We start from the raw sequence: 18,340 nt of genomic DNA on the forward strand, positions 1-18,340 counted from the left end.
TTATGTGGTTGTGCTATCTGTTGGCCTGTCTTCTCCAATAATAAATTTCAAGTGTGCTGTCCGCTTTCACTTAAATTTCACAGAGGAGAAAAAGTCTTACAGATTATAAATTCCTACCACAGTCCTTAAGAAAAGAGTAATAAGACCCCAATTTGTGCTTGCAAAATTGGGCAGATTCATTTAGCTTTGCTTCCTGTCCCTTTCCAAGCTGCAGCAGCCAGTCTGACAGCTGGTTCCTGCATGTGGACCCATCAGCTAGCAAATACGGCCCCAAACCAGGCAAAACACTGCTGCTGTTTGCTGAGCCAAACGCGATGTGTCATGGGGAAAACAGTACTCTTGCTCCATTACTGTGTCAAACCCACCTTACTTGTCTTCATTTTCAAGATTTTTCCTCGCCTTATCTGGCATTGCTTAATATCAAGAGATTTGCCTTTTCCCATGTCTGGCCAGCTCTGAAAATACTTAGCTATTCTCCTTCCAGTCCATCCTTTTCCACGATGTTTAGAGAAAACTGCTGTACTGACATAGCAGATTTATTGCGCTAGTCATTGTTAGCTTATTTCCTTGTAATCCTCATCTCTTGTTTTAGATTGTAAACTCTTCGTAGACAGAACCATTCCACTTGTTCACCGCACATAGCAATTGTTTGCATACTGTCTGGTCCATGACCAGGACTCTTAGATGTTCTTGCTGTACATATCATTAAATAAATATTTTGATGTCTAAGCAAGTAAAAAAGTAAATATCTGGTTTTACGTACCTGGGGCCTTTCCAACTCTCACCATGCTAGTCTTCCACTAGCATTCGCTTGTATTTGTTCTGTCTTTAGAAAAGAATCAAGACATGTTCCCTCCACAGCTTGAACCCATGTTGTTTGCCCCTTCCACGCATAGTCAATAGCTGGATTTATGACACCACTTCAGCGCCACTGTCGTTACACAGTTTGTACCAAAAAGTACTACCCTTTAACTTTCATTGAAAACTAAGAAAGCTGCAGGAAATAGCATGGTCTGCAGGGAATCTTTCAGAAGACTCCCAATATGTAAACATGGACTTCTCCTGCTTTCGAATTCCTACTCATCCTGCTAATGATTAATCCTTTGCTGGATTTGCAATAATACAAGGAGACACTCACTGCTCTATTGAAAGCTCCAGTTAATGCAATACCATGATCAAGAAAGAATTAATTTCTGTGTCAGTAGTGAACCAGAGGAATGAAGAGTTCAGTGGTATGGCCTGCAGTTGCTGGCAGTGACGGCTTTAGGACCTGGTACTGCCTGAATTTATGCTTTGGTTGCAGTCCATCCTTGGATCACAGTAGGAAATCATGATGTAGGAACAACCTGGGCAAAGCCTGTCTGCCTCCACCCATTTCTGAGGCAGGGAGAAACAAGGCACCCTGGAACTGACCTGCACCAGCAGCACAGCTAACTTAAACTGGCAACCACATTAATTGTTATAGCTGTCACCTTGTGCTTGTTTCCAGGCACGAGCAGATCAACAGGAAAGGTAACAGCCTCTTTATTTAAATCTCTGAGTATATATGCTCTTGAGATTGGAAAACTAACATAACTAGCTAGACTGTGTGCAAACAGCGTGTCTTTTTGAGGTGCCTGGAGAATTAAACCTCTGAGATTTCCTCCTTCAATATCCTTTCAAAACCAAATGCAAGAGTCATGACTTCTCTCCTTCCCTTTCAGCCATCGTCAGTGAAATGACTGGATCATAACCCACCATAAGCATTTTTCCCACTAGAAAGCAAGTATGGATTGCAGAGCTGAATGCAGAACAGCGCTTCATGGTGCCAGACAGACCCAAGCCACCAAGCCTTCTCAAGGTCACAGTATCCCTGTTCTAAACCGAGCTGTGGAAAGCTTTTTCTTTTCTTTTCTTTTCTTTTCTTTTCTTTTCTTTTCTTTTCTTTTCTTTTCTTTTCTTTTCTTTTCTTTTCTTTTCTTTTCTTTTCTTTTCTTTTCTTTTCTTTTCTTTTCTTTTCTTTTCTTTTTTCTTTTCTTTTCTTTTCTTTTCTTTTCTTTTCTTTTCTTTTCTTTTCTTTTCTTTTCTTTTCTTTTCTTTTCTTTTCTTTTCTTTTTTCTTTTCTTTTCTTTTCTTTTCTTTTCTTTTCTTTTCTTTTTTCTTTTCTTTTCTTTTCTTTTCTTTTCTTTTCTTTTCTTTTCTTTTCTTTTCTTTTCTTTTCTTTTCTTTTCTTTTCTTTTCTTTTCTTTTCTTTCTTTTTTTTTTTAATTCAAAATGAATTGCTTAAATGAAAAAATATATATGTTAACTGTCTCTGCTGAAGTGTGGAAAGAAGATGGCAAGCATTTTAGCAACCCCTGAGCACAGATATATTGAGGGCAGTAACAGAAAAAAACAATGTGAAACTGGATCCATAAGAAGCAGGCACAGGGCTATCTTCACAGTCAAAGGTCTGACTTTCTCATTTTCACATGTCTGAGAAATTAAACGAATGTGTACTAAAAAAAAAAAAAAATCTTCAACAGAGCTTGAAATTAAGTTTGTGCAAGAGCCTGTGGATGTCCCAGGGGAGGGTGCTTCCCCTCCCTCCAAGTGTAATTTCACCTCCAATCAGTCTTGAATTTGATGAGAAACAGAGAAGTACCTCACACCATTTAATAAGATTCATTCTTATTTGCCTTTCTCTTTCTTCTGTTTCTTCCTCCCACACCCTTCTCCTGGGACCTGCACCAGTTCCTTGGTGAAAATGCGGTAGAGTGGTTGGGAAGTTCAGCCTTAAAGGTGCATTGCGAACAGAGGGAAGGAACTATGCGCTGGTGTAACAGAGCAATACCCAATAGTGCGGTCAGGCAGTATCAGACAGTGTTACTTATCTGCTGCTCTCCCCATCCCAGGATTTCTATCACGGAAAGAGGAAGATAGTATTAATCTTTGCCAAAGGCACTGTAGAGGCTTTCAGCCACCATGGCCAAGCAGAACTGTCCCTGTTTTAGGGATGGAACTGTTTTTTCTAGCAGAGCAGAGACTTCAGGTACCTTGAGCCACTACATTTTTTTCTCAGCTTTTCTCAGAGCCTTGGTTGTACATCCCATGTTGCACCTTAAATGATAATTCTGCAAGTGTGATTGTTATGACATAAGCAGGCATGGATTTGGCCTGTTATCTGATACATTAAAATTTTAGCAATGCTTCTTCAAGAGTGTTAAAGTGCTTCCGTTTTTCTGAGGCATAGGTCCCTTATGGTTGTAGAAAACTCAAAGTTACAGATAACTGATGGCACGTACCTTGGCCAAATGACAGAGCAATAACAGCATTATGACAATAATGCTCATAATGACAACATTAGAAACAGGACCTGGGTCTATTAGCTTCTCCCAAGCTCGTGAATTAGCCCACAGTAGGTCTCATTAAGTAGGCCTGCCCCTTCTCCTCCTGTCTGGAGAGAATAGTGAAAATCAAGAGACCAGAGCTGCTTCTCTGTCTGATCCCATTGACATCTAGGGCTCTGGTGAGGGTTTATACACTTTCTTCAGTGTGTTGTGGCTTACTAGGGACTGGCAGGAGCAGGATCTGGTAATAGTGTGCGACTCATTAGAAAGACAAGATCTTACAATGCCTTAGCCTACTCCTTCTTACCCTGTTGGTGCTGCTCCTGGATGTTTCCCTCTCTCACCAGGAGATGCAATTGCACAGGGCCACAAGCTATTGCCCTGGCTGCCACTCACTGCTACCTGTCCTGAGGAACTGATCCTGCAGGAGGAAGGCAGTTAAAAAATGTCTCTTGAGGGGTTTCAGGGCCTCTAGGACCACTTGGGGAGCCTCTTCACGTAGCACACTGGCCAAACAGATACATGACCATGGATCAACTTTTGCTGAGACCCTAGAGAGGTGATATGTCTCTGTGTTCCTATGGGGGATCCCTTATATCTTACCATCATGCTGCCAGGAGCTTGTCCTGCATCTTTCCAGATGGAAGGACAGGGTGCAGGAGTTGCCTGACCCAACAAAGCTGAACCTGCAGAATAGACCTAAATAAGTCCACCCAGCAAAAATTATGTAGTCTTTGCTCACTATTAGCAGCCTTGTTTAGGTATGACTGCCATACAGATTGTCATTGCATTAAGAACCTTGTGATGGAGAACTGCCCTGTGTTTTGACCACCACTCATTTCTGAATTTTGAACAGCACTTTTACAGAGCAGTCTTGGTAGGAATTGTCACTACATCACTTGAATGACAAGTTGTGGCTAGAGATACCATGAAACTGTGTAGTTTAGACAAAATACTCATGCTGCTTTCTGTCTCTTTCCTTCACCTCTGTAATGCAGGCAACCTCTTCCAATCCCAGGAAACTGAAATGTTTCTGCTTACATTTCCCATGTAGCATTTAGGTCAGATGAAGACTGAAGAGAATACCCTTGAAAGGAATGATAACATTCTTCATTACCGAGTCCATGGTTTTCCTGGAAAAGAAATAAGCACTTACACTGCAAGACAGACAATGGTGCCATATTGTACTATTTACATCATATTTAATAATGCTCTAGTACCATTCAATATAAATAAATAACCATTAAAAATTGCTTCCTTGATATTCTCTTTCCCTTGTCAATAGTATTTTCTGCAACAGGAAATGTTAGTAGTATTCATTGGTTGATGAATAGGATGAATCTGAGAGTATATGAATATCAGACACTAATATGCTAGTAAAAATAGTTGTTTTGATGCCTTCTCTTGTTTTCAGCATCTTAGAGTTGATCTGCAGATTCCCTTCCTACTGTACCCCTGTATTTGCTTACCCTGAAACCTGTGACACTCACTGCTGCTCCATTCTTGGGCTCTCTCACCAAGCTCTACTAGCAAATAGCCATCGTAACTTGTGATACTTCTTACTCATCTGTGCTTAGCTGATGCATCTGGACTGACAGCAGTCCTTGCTGTCCTTAGTCTGCTCTACAAAGAAGGAGTATTTATGGTAAACAGGTCCAAATGTCTGCTATTCTGGAATAGTGGTTGTGTACATTCATACTGCCCATACAAGGATTTGGGTCTGCACAATTTAGAGTGAATCAAATTTATTGATTCACAGAATTTCCTCTCCTGCAGGGCTCCAGGGTCAGGCTGGGTCAAGAATAGAACTGGTGTGAAGGCTCCAGTCCTGAGAGCAAGCTCAGACCTGCACTGAGCTGACAGTGTAGCACAGTTCATGGGAATCCAAGTTCTCAGTGGCAAAAATAGGAATAACAATTTCACTTTCTTATAGGAATGCAGAGCAAAGAAATCCCTAAAAAATGTGTGTTGGAAGGTATCCTTTACAATGGCAATAGACCTTTGCTACAAACTTGCTCAAGCAATGCCGAAACTCTATGTAGGACCTGCATGAAAAAGCCAAAAGCAGGATTAAAGGCCAAAGAATCAGTCACCATATGCCCTGCTTTTCATACGGGCAGTAACCTTACCCATCACGGAGGGGAAAATGGAAGATCCTAAATAACTCCTCTATTCCCTCTTTTTTGCTCATTCATTAAAATCACCAAGAAGGTCACTTGTTTTAATGCGGGATGGGATCAGTGAGCCTGCCAGTCAGTTGGCAGGGAGAGGTGGACAAAGCCCCACCTATTACCTTATGTAGAGGTCGGGACATAAAGCTCTGACAAATAAAGAAAAAGTGTTTTACAGAAGCCAGGCTCCCCTCCTGCTGTCCAGTTCCAACATGCCAGGCCCTTGTGAAAATAGAAAGGACTATTTTCTAGAGTCTAGAGAAGACACAATTTTCATGGTACACTTAGTATTCCTTCATGTTGAGCTGATGGGCAAGGTAGCTTTTTCTCCTGGGTGTGCTTATCTCTGGCCTGAGCCCCATTACACTCAAATTAAGGGCAGCTTCCATTTCTCTGTTTGCAGCCTAGTCTTTGATTTCGCATGAATTCTCTGAGAAGTTGTGCCTTACTCCCTTTCCTCCTCCTTGTACTCTAACCCCCATCCCACAGCAGGATGTGCTGCTACTAGTTCCACGCGAGGGAACATGGACTGACTCTCTCTCTCTCTCTGTCTCAGGTATCCTTTGAAAAGCTCTCTTCTTGGAAACTTCCCAGCATCCTGTAGGGATTGTCTGCTGAGTGAGGCAGTCTTTTGCATATTTTCACCTTACTATGACTGCTTGGGAGGCAGAAACTTGGTGCCATCCACATCTCTTGCATAAAGGAATGGTAGTTTCCCTCACTGCACCTCCTTGCTGTGTTTATGATTATTTTGCCAGTTTAAGATGCCATTGTAAAGAAACCCCAGGGAACGTGAAACATGACATTCAGCTGTGAATGCAAAGCTCTACTATTCTTCTGTGAGAATTTGGGGTGAGGGGGGAAATATTCTTTCTTCATGAATATGTTAGATGAGCTAAGCTAAAATGCAAAACAAAACAAGGAAAAGGCAGAAAAGAACTTTAGTATAAATAAATCAACAAATAAATAAGTCTCCTGCCAACTCAGGTTTTCTTGGGTGAGGAATGGTTCAATTACTTATAACTTTCCCCCAGCTATGAAAAAATTCTCAATGTGTTTTGAAAGCCTAAAGCCTTGTTTCTCACAGCTTGAGTGAAGATGGTTTTCAAGATGTGCTTAGAGGGGTTTCTAGGTCATTCAAGGTATCTTCCTGGAAATAGGAGTGACACTTGCCCCTCTTCTATGTGGTACAAACAATTGTGCTTTTAATCCAGTTTATCCTCCAGTCCTTATTTGTTACATCCTCCTTTGTGGGCTGCCTTTACCCTCACTGTCCCCCTGTTTTATTAAGGGAAAAAGAACTTGCTCTGGATAACCATGACTCTTCTGTCTGATCACAGGGGCAAATATGCCTTTCAAAGTTCACCTGAAACTCATTTGTCACATTTGTTACTTCAGTTGTCATTTATGGTGCTCAAGAAGAGTTTTTTGATGACGTCTCTCCACATTCCTTGATGTTCTCACAGGAGATGAGCACAGGCTCAGCGTTCCTCTTCTCTGAGCACTTCTCACCCACCTGCACTCCAAAGAGGTGTCTCTGTGTGTGGAAATTGAGTAAACAACACTATATATCTGATCTGAGGCTACTGAAGTGCCTGATGGCGCCGCAATGGGGTTCAAGGCTAGAAACAAAACTTCCAAGTCCACCCATCTTTTTTGCTGCTTTCTGGCCTCTCCAGTGGCACACGCAGGCATGGCCATGAGGTACAGTACTTGCCAGGTCTCCCTGAGGGGGAGAGGAACTTCATCTGAAGGGCTGTGGGTCTGGGGATCTGGTACGGCATTTTCCAAAACAACTGTAATTTAGGGCAGTTCCATTCTCAGCTGAAGCAACAAGCTGAGGTGTAGGCAATGGATCCCTCCTCGGTACCTACATAACTTTTTGAGCTCCCAAATTGAGAATGAGGTGTTTCAGCACAGTTGAAAAAAAACTGAAGGCTGAGCCATACAGGTGTCTGAGTGCATCCTTCAGAGGAAGAGTCTCTCTTATGCTAGTCGTGTTTTTAAGCTGCTTTGAGAGCATGCCATTCTCAGGCTGACTGACAGATATGCTTCTGTGACAACTTCAGCCTCTGAATCATTGTAGCTCGCCACAGCTGTACAACTACAGTTTCACAAGCTGCCAAGAGAGATCTTCAGAGATCCCATAGCCACCCTGGATTTCAGCCTTTACGTTGACACAGCAGAGAATGAAGATCACGTCTAATAAATTTCCCGTTTAATGAATGAACACAGGGCCCATAGGGGAAGGGAAGCACTCTTCTTCCAGATGGGAAATGAGAGCCAGTACATGAAGTCAAAAGTAAAGATCTGTAGGATTACAGGGCACTACATCAGCTCTGTCCCTGTTTGTTACCACCTTTTGGGCATGGCAGCTGATAGATGTGGCCATATTTAGGGATGTTTGTCATCCTCCAATGGTGGAGCAGACTGCTGGGGAGAACGGGCAGCGTGCACAGCTGTTGTGGTTGCTGACGAACTTGTGGAACCAACGGTGCCCTGTGCCTCTGTCAAAACAAACACAAGATGGAGTGAGGAAGGGAGGAAGGTCTCAATATCTTATCCACTGCATCATGGCAAGAGAAGAATTTTCAAGAGAGCTGTACTTGACTAAAACCAGGCATCAGTAACTAGGTTCCTCAGCTATGCTACCACTTCAGGTTAGGGGTATGGCTGAAGTACTGATTGTTCTATCTATACCACAGAGTTCAGAGGTGGAATGTTTTTCTTAATGAATTAGTAAAAGGTTTTGGAGGTTCTTTTTTCAGTAAAATTGTTATTTACCCACTCTGATAGTTTTTCAAGAAAAAGCAAGATGATCAGGTCTGAGGATCCGTGTTTAGCCTGTCTGGAAGCTCTGGAAAGTGGGGGAGTTTCTTTCCCTGTCTCCAGATGTCACAAGGCAGAAGGAGCTGTACTAAACTGAGTGAGTGCTCTCTCAAAGGCCTGTTATAGTGATAACGATAGAACAGGTAGTTCTTAACACCATTTTTGAGTGATAGATTTCAGGATTTAACAAAGGAAAAATACTAAGGGAAACTAATTCCCCTCTCAGAAACCAATGATTTTGTTTCTATAGTGGGTCCCAATACATAGTCTGCAGGGACATATGCTGTGATGGCTTTTGCTTGATCTGTGGCCCTTATTGTAATACAGACAATCCTAAGGATTTCCCACATACCCAACATTCCCCTTTATACCCTGCTTGTCCCCACAGCATTTTTCAGAAAACAGGCTTATGGTTACTTTCTACAATATCTCCACAGTGGAAGTGCTAGTTTAGCTGAAGACGAGCTCAGAGACCTCCTTTTTTTTCCCTCCTACTCCTCCACTTTGCACAAAGCGACAGGAGAAACAGCTGAGGATCTCACTCACTGTCCTAAATCTCAACACATTTCAGATCCTTCCTAATGTTTCTTGGGGCAGAAAAAACAGTAGAATTTCTAATGCATAAAGGTAAAACACTTTCATTGATTTTTGAGCTTTTTTTTTGGTCTCTTATGAAAAGCAAAATAGTGGCGTATGTCTTACTGTTTCCTCTTTTCTGATCTTCTATGATTTGGAGTGTATAGTTCTTCTCTCATAGATTCACAAACACTGCAACAGTTCAGCTAAACACAGCTAAGAGCAGTGGGAATGCAGGTGAGGAAAAGAGTGAACTCTAACTGAGAGGATATAACTGCTATTTATGTGGTACCCATTAAAGCCTGATCTTTGCAGATTACATGATCAGCACATCCCTTTACACTGCACCTGTGGCAATCCAGAGAGTATGCACACATGTCCAGAAGCCATGAAAGTGGTTGAACTAAGGGGTTAACAAAGCGCCAAACCTTGCACTGAGCAATGTCTTTCTGGCTCATGCCCCCAGGTGTTAAAAGCGAAAAAGGCCTCTGGGAGGTCTGAGACTTACCTGGCCTAATCTGACCCAAAATGAGGACAAGTTCTTGGGAGGAAAGACAGAAATATTCTCACAATTGGAGCTATAGAACAGAACATCCCCAGGGGAGGAATTTTACCTGTTTTTCCTCTAGCTTATCTAGATCATGTCTGCAAGATTCTGAAGCTCAGCAGTCTTGATATTAGGGAACCTCTAGAGTACAGTCATTAGCAGGGATGTCAGTTTAAAACTTTAAGGGAGAACATGGTGATTTTGCTTGATTGCCCAAAGCTTCTCTCAGCTGAATCCACTAGGCTTCTCAGGGCAGCACATTTACACTCAAGGCATTGCTTTGGAGTTGTTTCCTCGGGAGGGTGCTGCCTACCCAGTTGGCAGGCTAGGGCAGGTGCCCTACATAGAAGATGATGATACAGAAGGGACTGTGGGTCAAATTCTGACCTTTAGGAAGCCATCCCCTTGAGAATTCACTGTTGGTGAATGACATTTCTCATGGAGGATGGCCAGTGTTTGGGCAGGAGGGAGTGAGGGGGAGGACAAAAGAGCAGACACATAGTACATTTATAAAACCATTACATCCGTGCTCTCAATCTGTAATGGAGTATTTATCTCCTCCTCTGATAAGAAGACAAGCAGGCCTAATATGTCTATTTCTTTTTTTTCAGTCTGCTCATCATGTCTGATGTGGTACTTCCCTATCAGTTAACTGGATCCTGAGCAGAGCTGAGCTTGGGAAGTCATAGCTTTACTTTATTGCAGGCCTAGCATGAATGGGTATATAAAATGAGCACGTTTCTGCTAGTGGATGTCAAACAAGCACAGGCTAAGAGAGGTGCTGTTGCCAAGCATAGGTGTCTGGCATCATTTTAGTTTCCCTAGGATATCTGAGATATTCGTGGAAGGCTGGCAGATACGATATAGGGTTTAAGCCCAATAGGAGGGCCAAGTAGGATACACCAGAGTCCCTACTCCCATCCCTGCAATGTGCAGGAGCTGGAGTTGCTTTTCATTCTTTGCAGAGCTGTCATTCAGAGGTGACAAGATGATGCGGAAATGCTGTACACAACTACAAGTAATACACATGCTGGATCAGTGCAGAATTTCATGACTGTGTAAAAAATCTGTCATTCTTGTTCCACTGGTATATCTGAGCTGAAGCATATGTTGAGGACTGAACTGAAAGCAGCCCTGAAATATCTTCTTTTAAAACAGGAGGGATAAATCATTCAGCATCCTGTACCTTGCCACAGAGTGCAGGATGCTGAATGCGCCCTTTCAGGAAGACCTGGATCCTCCCAGATTAATGCCTTTATTCTGCGATTTGTGGGCTAGGATTCTGACAAGGACAAACATTGAGATCAGAGGACATGGCAGATGATATAAAGAGGAGGTCATAGCCATCAGATCGTGCTGGATTTGGATAGTTGGGATAAGAGATACTCATCTGGCTTGATCTGCCATGGTGTCAGAGTGGTGTTGCCAAGCCCACAACAATGCAGAGAGCCCAGCTACAGCCTACCATATAGCTGGTACACATTAGAGCTCTTGTCTCTACAGCTCGTCTGGAACCTACTCTTCATCATTCTTAATTTCTAAGAATGTATCACTGAGCTCTGATACATTCCTGCCCTCACCTGTGGTGGTAGCTGTAAACCCTCCACCCCGCTGAACTTTTCTCTGTGGACCATACAGGCACTCTTAGTGCCTTCACTATTTCTCCTCAACAGCAGACGTACTCCTTCCTCTGATAATGTCAGTACTGGAGCCCCTCAGATTGCATGAGAGTTTGTGTAGGTTACTTTTTGCTGTTTTGCTGTTTTGCTGTTTTGAGATGGTATAAGTGTCCCATCAACCTTTACATGCTGCCCCATACCATGGTTGTTCATGTAAGAGGTTCATGCAGCGCCTGTTACAGGAGAAAAGCTGAAGGTAGAGAAATATATCACAGCAGAGGTGGCAGGGCTGCAAAGTTGCAAGGGAAGAAGCTCATCTGCAGGAATGTGGTGTCTTTCCATACACTGTAGAGCAACTGCCACACTCAAGAGACTTTGGACATGGTAGGAATCTCTTATAGGGGAGCAAGAACTTTGACTTGTCATTATTACTGAGTGAAACCATGAGATTTTTTCTGCCATTTTTTTCTCATCTATATGCAGGCAAAACTTCTGTGTGAACTGCAAGAAGGCTTGAATCAATAAGATTATTGATTCAGTTGATTCAGTTATTGAGACAGTAAGGGAGTAAAGGTGAGAATTCGTTTCTTGTGGAAAGGGTGATGATAAGGGAATTGGTGGGACTTTCTTATATATGCAGTCCTAGAGGAACTAATAACACATATAAGGAAAACAGTGTAGATTATTTGCCTTGCTAGAAGTAATAAATACAAGGATACTCACACTCTGGAGTTGGTTCTCTGCTTACACCTCTACTCTGGGGTCTGTAAATCCACGTTTGCCTTCATTAACCAAAGTAGGCCTCTCAGTTCTTGTGTGCCAGACCAGCACCTACAGGGAACCACAGAGAGAGTTGAGGGGCTCTGGATGCCACAGAAATGCTGAGGGCACCAGGTAGGATCCTGAGCAACTTGGGGCTCAGAACTGTTTGAGGCGTGCAACCCTCCCTCTCAAAGTCTCCGTCCTGGGGGGAGACTTTGTAAGTGCCAAGGAGGAAAGATCGTTCTGGACAAGAACTCCAGACTCCATCCTCTGCTAATCCTCTTGGATTTTGGGGAAGAAAGCAAGGTGTGAATTATGCAGCTGAGGCTCTTTATTAACACAATTACAGTGCATAGCACTAAATGTTCCTTGGCACTCATTGAGCTTCTCATCTGCAAAGCATTTGACAGGCTCTGTCTATCTCCCTCAGCAAGATTCTGAGCTGATCTGCTCTAGCGCAGTAGCAGCCACAGAAGAAGGTGAATGGGGCATAGCAGGAGGCTGCAGGAGAGGCCAGAACCGAGCAAGAGGAAGATATCTTCAAGGTCTCTTATCCTGCTCACCTTTGTGCAGTTGGCTGCTTTTGGCTCCAACCCATCCATAGTCACCAGATCCTTCAGCAAACTGGTTTCCTGGTAGCCTCCTTTAACTCCCTCCAGCTTGAAACTGGCTTGAGGCTTCTCCAAGATTAGCTTGATGCTGATGGCAAATCCAGCCATGTCAATAGCGAAGGGTCGATTCGGGTCAAAGACGGTTTTCCAGCCTACCACCTTCCCTGCTGGGCTTACTTTTGGGGATTCATATCGCAGACCTCCAACGAAAGCCACTGGCCAGACTGAAACCCTTCTTGTATAGCGCATCTGTAGGCCAGAAGGAAACAGTGCTGCGAGAATTCAGGCCCATGATGTTTATCCCAGCCCATTAGTATACCATTCCCTGTATTATTTGGCACCTGTCCTCCCCTATTGACCTCCTGCACAATCATGCAGCTCTAGGCAGCACAAATTCTTCTTCAACTATGCTACTGCTTGAAAAACTACAGCCTGCAATGCCATGAACTCTGTTTCAACACATTTTTCAGCTCTAAACACTAAAATTTGCTGCATTTTATTAGCCATGTTCAGTTCCCTAGAAAAGGGAAAACCTTGGTTTCTGATCTCATCTGAACTTTTATAATTTTTTGAAGTAGAAACGTACCAAAAAACTTCTACTGGGTCTCTAACTCCCTGTTACCAACTCTATTCACACTATCGTCACCCCTTTTCAAGTAATCTCCCTCCTTTACCGATATATCTCTGTCCTTAATTACAGCAGATTCCCCCCCCCCTCACCCTGCTTTGTTCTGCCATCCATGGCTACTTCCTAAGAGGGTGTGTTTATTGAAATTACCTGAAAAGACTTGGAAGGAAATTGGAAAGAATGAGCTTAATAGAGATCTAAAAACAGATCTAGAAAATTGTGAAACCTGGAAATGTATTCTGATGCATAACATGGGATTTAGATTGGTGTGTTATAGTTTGGCTTAAACTGGTGACAAGTGAGTGTTACTGAAAAATCATCTTTGTGAGTCTGAAATAGATTGACGTCTCACAAAAGCCACGTCTCCAGCAGAAATCTGGGCAAGCTTTTCTGATCCCAGGAACACAGCTGTGTTGTGATGGTTGGAACTCAGAATACAGAAGGACAGGAAAGGGAGAAAAGTGAATTAGACACTCAGTAAACTTTTCTAACACTGTTACAACAGTGAAGATCTATGTTTTGGCAGAAGTTTGTCTTTTGTGCCTAATTAAACCAAATCACTTCTCTTGAACTTCTGCCCCTCTGGGGCATTTATTCTATGATCCCTATGAAAACAAACCTGACAAGAGAAAGCTGTAGATAGTGCAATGCTGAGCGAGTGCCTATGCACATCTGCAGCCTACACCCTGGCTGATGCACTCTTTGCTCCTTCAGCCCTTTAAAGAATGGCTACTAGATGTGCATAACCATTGGCTTACATATGCGCTATTCCCAGCTCCCATGGAGTGCAGAGAGGGAAGGGCTCCAGGCAGCATACCAGAACCCTCAGTCTCCCAGCTGATGTGAAAAGTTCATTTGGTAGTCTTGTCTCAGAGATCTCTGTAAGTGCAGGCAGGACTTTGCCTTGAGAGGTCCAGTTGTATAGGTTTGGCTATACTGCTATACTGTGTTTTCTGTATCATGTAATTTAATCGTTCCTACCTCTTCAAAGAGCTCCAGGCTGTAGGTATTATCATCATCAGCAAAATACACTACCCCTTCTGGTGGTGCAGTATTGCTGAAGCTGTTCCTCAGCCAGTGCAGCCCCAGGTTCCTCTGTAATGTTCCTCTTGGGGTATGGGATGGGATCCAGGACAAGCCCAGCTTCAGACTCTTGGGAGTCTCCACATTGAGGTGTGTGAAGTTAAGCCCTGCCTTCTCCAGCAGGTTGGATACCAGGTTGGTCCTCCGAGGCGAGTCCTCCACCACCACCCAGTGTAGGTTCTGTACGTGTAGGAAGGTGTTTGCCAATCGGGTCAGCTCAGCTTTTTGCACTGGCCGAGTGTAGGTAGGAGTGATAACGAAGATGGTTGGCAAGGTGTCTGACCATGGAGGAGGCCTGGAGTACACATAATTCTGGATGACTTTAGGCGTTGCCACCATGCTTTGCTGCTGCCGCATGCATGATGAGAGGCCTTCCTCTCTCAGTGCTGAGGTTCCGTTGACAAGAGTTTTAGAGGTCACATTCTCATCTGTCTCTTCTAGGACAAAAGGAGGGAAAGAAGGAAGGAAGAAGAAGAAAGATGTTAGAAAATTAATCACTGCAGGGCTACCTCCTCTCCGGGGATGCTGGAAACCTGCCTGTCTGGAGTCTGCCTGAGGCAGAGGTTTCCTGGCAACCCCTCTTCTCAGAGTGCTCCCTCTCACAGGCATCATGACAGCAATGCTCAGCACAGCACCTGCTCTCCCTGAAGACAGCCTAAGGAACATTTTTAACATACTCTTAAGAACAGCTTGGCTGCCAGCTGTAATCAGACACTTAGGGGGCCTTCGAGCAAATTTATCTTGGTTTAACTCATCCCATGAGGGAGAGTCTCCTACTGAGGACTGTCACCAGCAATTGTCACAGCCATGGGCATGCTGACAGCAGAGATCTTACACTTACTTCTCAGGAGGCTGAGGTAGCGGGTGGTTGGGTACTGATGCCACAAAGTTAGGAGAAGAGCCCATGGCAAGGCGATCAGGAGCGTGGTAAGAAGATTACGTCTCCTCAGCATGCTGCAGAGAGCTTCCAATGCCCAGGCATCTCTCTACCTTTCAAGGCAGAGAATAGAGAAAGGCCTCTGAAATACCAGTCACCATAAACACTAGGACAGTAAGATCAGCGACCAAACTGAAGGACTGAATTTGGCTTGCTTAGAGAGAGGCATAATAAATGCTGACCGTTATTATAAAGCAAAGCATTTGTTGAAGTATAAGTTTACAAGGAGCCCCATTAGGTTGAAGGCCTGACAATTCCGAAGCTATTGAATATAAGCTTTTATTTATTTATGTTGCTATAAAGAACCTCCTGCTGCCCAGAGATGAACCAGCTGTCCTTGACTTTAGGTTGTTCACATTGCTGAAGCTGAGGTCTAAGGGGACTATTACTTGTGCCCATTCCAGATGAGCGTTCATTCCTAAGCCTAGTGGTAAGCATTTAATATACTTAATTGGTAGAATTATTTAAAATTGTGTGCAAAATTTACATTTATGAATATGCCAATGGGCAAAACAAAGAGAAAATGTTGGGGGTCCTAAAAATGCCTAGCTTCCCTTTCACTCTTGCATTTTTAGTTCATTCTTATGCAGATGCATTGATGCAGTCAATAACCACACCATTGCCTATTAAGTTTTCCACAAAGCCATTGCCTCAGTCATTCCACAGTGCTCGTGGTGCTTTCTGAAAGTTTAATTTTTCCTGATCTTTTTCTACTGCTGGCTTGCAGTTTTTGGCTACTACAGCATTTATTTTATATCACAGACTTCATAATACTTTAATTTCCTTCATAGTATTTCTGTAAGGTACATGACCAGAAGATCTGAGGAATCACAACAGTTAACATTTGGTTTCAACCCCTGCACTCCTCATAAGGTGAGAGGAACTAAAGGAAAATAAAATTAAAGGACAAAAGTATTAGGAATAATCAACAACAAGGGGGGCCTTGTTTACAGACACTCCAAGCTACAGCAGTCCTGTGCTTGTTTTTTTCCCAGTTGTTGAGCACCTTCGGCTAGTCAATATGATTAATAAACAATTCATCTGGAAATCAGATCCTTGGCTTCTCAAGGTAGGCTTGCCTTCAACAAAGTATCCAACATTAATGATCAGTTTGGAAAATACAGACTGAAGTCCTTGGATGTCTGTTACAGACCACTTGTTCTGGGATGTAACTCAATGCTATGTAAAGTCATGATGTGGTGAGATGCCCGTCATGGCTCTCCTGTTTGGGAGACCCCTTGTAGCCTACGTGCAGTAAGTCATATGAGCATTAGATCTCAGAGGTAAATGAGTTATTAAGAAACCAGTGGATACCTCTAGTCCTGGAAACAGGGAGGAACAGAGACACCTAAAGACTGAAGAAAGGAGAGTGAGAGAGACATAAAGGAACAGAGAGAAGAGCACAAGCATGATAGGGCAAGGGGGAGTGACAATGGAGAGGAGGTAAGGCTTTAAAGAAGTAAAAGATCTGGAGATCCACCATGCATAGTGCATGTATGGCTCTGACACGCTGTCAAGAATATTTTCCTCCAATTTCCAGTGTCTCTTTGGTCCCTCTCTGGGTACTAAAGCTCCCAATTTTGTTATCACAAGCATTCTGTTATCACACCCCCAGCAACAAAAGCAATGCTTCAAAAAGAGGGATCCACTTTTGCTGCTGCAGAACAGCAGCCTAAGGAAACACTGAGCAGTGCAAAACGAAGTGACTTGTTGCCATCTGAAGACTTTTTGCTATCATTCCAAGCAGGTTGCCTGATGCTTGATTGAGTCATGCATTTGCTAGATTTTATTCCCCTCCCCTCCTGGTAACATGTGTGGTCTATTTCATCTTAGATTCCTTTCTGATGTCAAATATTTCTCCCAGTGGTTTTCCTTCCTACTACAGGAATGCTCCTGGAGGCTAAAGGGAGGAAAAACTTCCATTAACCTCTTACAGAGAGGTTTCCCTTGGGAAACTGCAGTTGCAGTCCCTGGGAACTGAAGAGCTACTGTATGATACAGCCCCTTCAGGTTCACTTGCTCCCCTAGGTTGAAGGCAATTTGAGGGGAGAGGGTTATGACACCACATTGACACAAAAGGAGGAAAGAGGTTCAAATTGGTTGGCTCTAAATTCCTGCTCTGCCTTTGATTTCCTAGGTGTGCTGCAGGCTGGTCATCTAAAAACAAGGTCTTCAAAAGGACACTGGCACACTGAATGCAAAGGAAGCTCCATGTGCAGGACTGGGGCCCAGCAGCACCTCATCTGTCCAAAGGGGAAAGATCACTCTGCTTCAGCCTTAGAGAATCTGATTTGCAGTGGCAGTAGCTACCTGGTACTCATGGAAGATATCAGGGGCATAACGCTAAATTCATCATCTGGGATCTTCTTGGGACCAGTCTTCATTGTTTTCAATGACATTTTACCCTGGTTTCCTAATAAAACAAGGATTATGTGATTGAAGGGCTCATCAGTGCCCTACCATCAGTAACTATTTGACTTATTTCAGCCAGATTTGACAGAGAGCTAGCATGTCCCAGCAAGTCTTCTGGCAGGTAAATAGATGCAAGAAGTCACACTCACATGCCCTAGTAAGGGAATTACTGCATCATGAGCTCATTCCTTTTCAGACACCAACTGCATGATGCTGGAGCAATTCCTCTAGGCAACTTATCTTCACTGGTCCCTAGACTAACTGTTCACAGTGATAATCCTTAATGCTCCTTAACCCCTCACTCAGGAAACAACTTAAGTGTTTTTTCCTCTACCTTCAAGCTATGGAAAGCCAATCAAGTAGTGGTCCAAAGGACCTGCTTGGTTGGGGCTGTACAGAAGTGTTTTCATGATGCCAGCTGCAGTCTTCTGTAGCAAACATGCTGGCTCTTTATAACTTTTTTGCTTTTTGATAGCTGAGTTCAGGGCAGGCACAACAGGCTCCTTCGTGCTCAATCTACATTCAAGCAGGATGCAGGGCACGGTGGTGTTTTCCACACAGAGGCTGCTTTCCCCTGGAAAAAAAAAATAAAATCTCCTTCCCTTATTCGAACAGCAACACAGAGCAAGGCTTCCTGCCACTCTGAGCCATAAGAACAGGAACAGCCACCAAAGAAATCCAAATCCAAAGGGGAAAGGAGGGTTTTGTGCTGCCTTGTAACAGCAGCAGACACCCAGGTTCACTCAGGCCCTGGCTCAGGGTCATCACTGCTCTTTGCCTGCTCTGGGATGCCTGGAATAACAAATGGCCCTGTGCTAGCATCTCCTCTGGTAGCCAGTGTTTTTTTTTTCTTGTTA

At 43.5% G+C, this 18,340-nt stretch overlaps 1 protein-coding gene across 1 annotated transcript in view; it reads right to left on the reverse strand.

The window, feature by feature from the left end:
- Nucleotides 1-4,523: 4,523 nt before the first annotated feature.
- The window catches only part of LOC134138329 (galactosylgalactosylxylosylprotein 3-beta-glucuronosyltransferase 1-like), a 30,721-nt gene continuing 16,904 nt past the window's right edge, over nucleotides 4,524-18,340 (reverse strand). The window contains exons 2-6 of the mRNA XM_062571829.1: nucleotides 14,976-15,124; nucleotides 14,033-14,571; nucleotides 12,376-12,672; nucleotides 11,774-11,881; nucleotides 4,524-7,986 (exon numbers count right to left, since the gene is read on the reverse strand). Of these exons, the coding sequence (XP_062427813.1) occupies nucleotides 11,795-11,881; nucleotides 12,376-12,672; nucleotides 14,033-14,571; nucleotides 14,976-15,087 (1,035 nt within the window). The 5' untranslated portion in view covers nucleotides 15,088-15,124 and the 3' untranslated portion in view covers nucleotides 4,524-7,986; nucleotides 11,774-11,794. The remainder of the gene's footprint in view (nucleotides 7,987-11,773; nucleotides 11,882-12,375; nucleotides 12,673-14,032; nucleotides 14,572-14,975; nucleotides 15,125-18,340) is intronic.

The sequence above is a fragment of the Rhea pennata genome, chromosome 1 (assembly GCF_028389875.1).
Source record: "Rhea pennata isolate bPtePen1 chromosome 1, bPtePen1.pri, whole genome shotgun sequence".
NCBI lineage: Eukaryota > Metazoa > Chordata > Aves > Rheiformes > Rheidae > Rhea > Rhea pennata.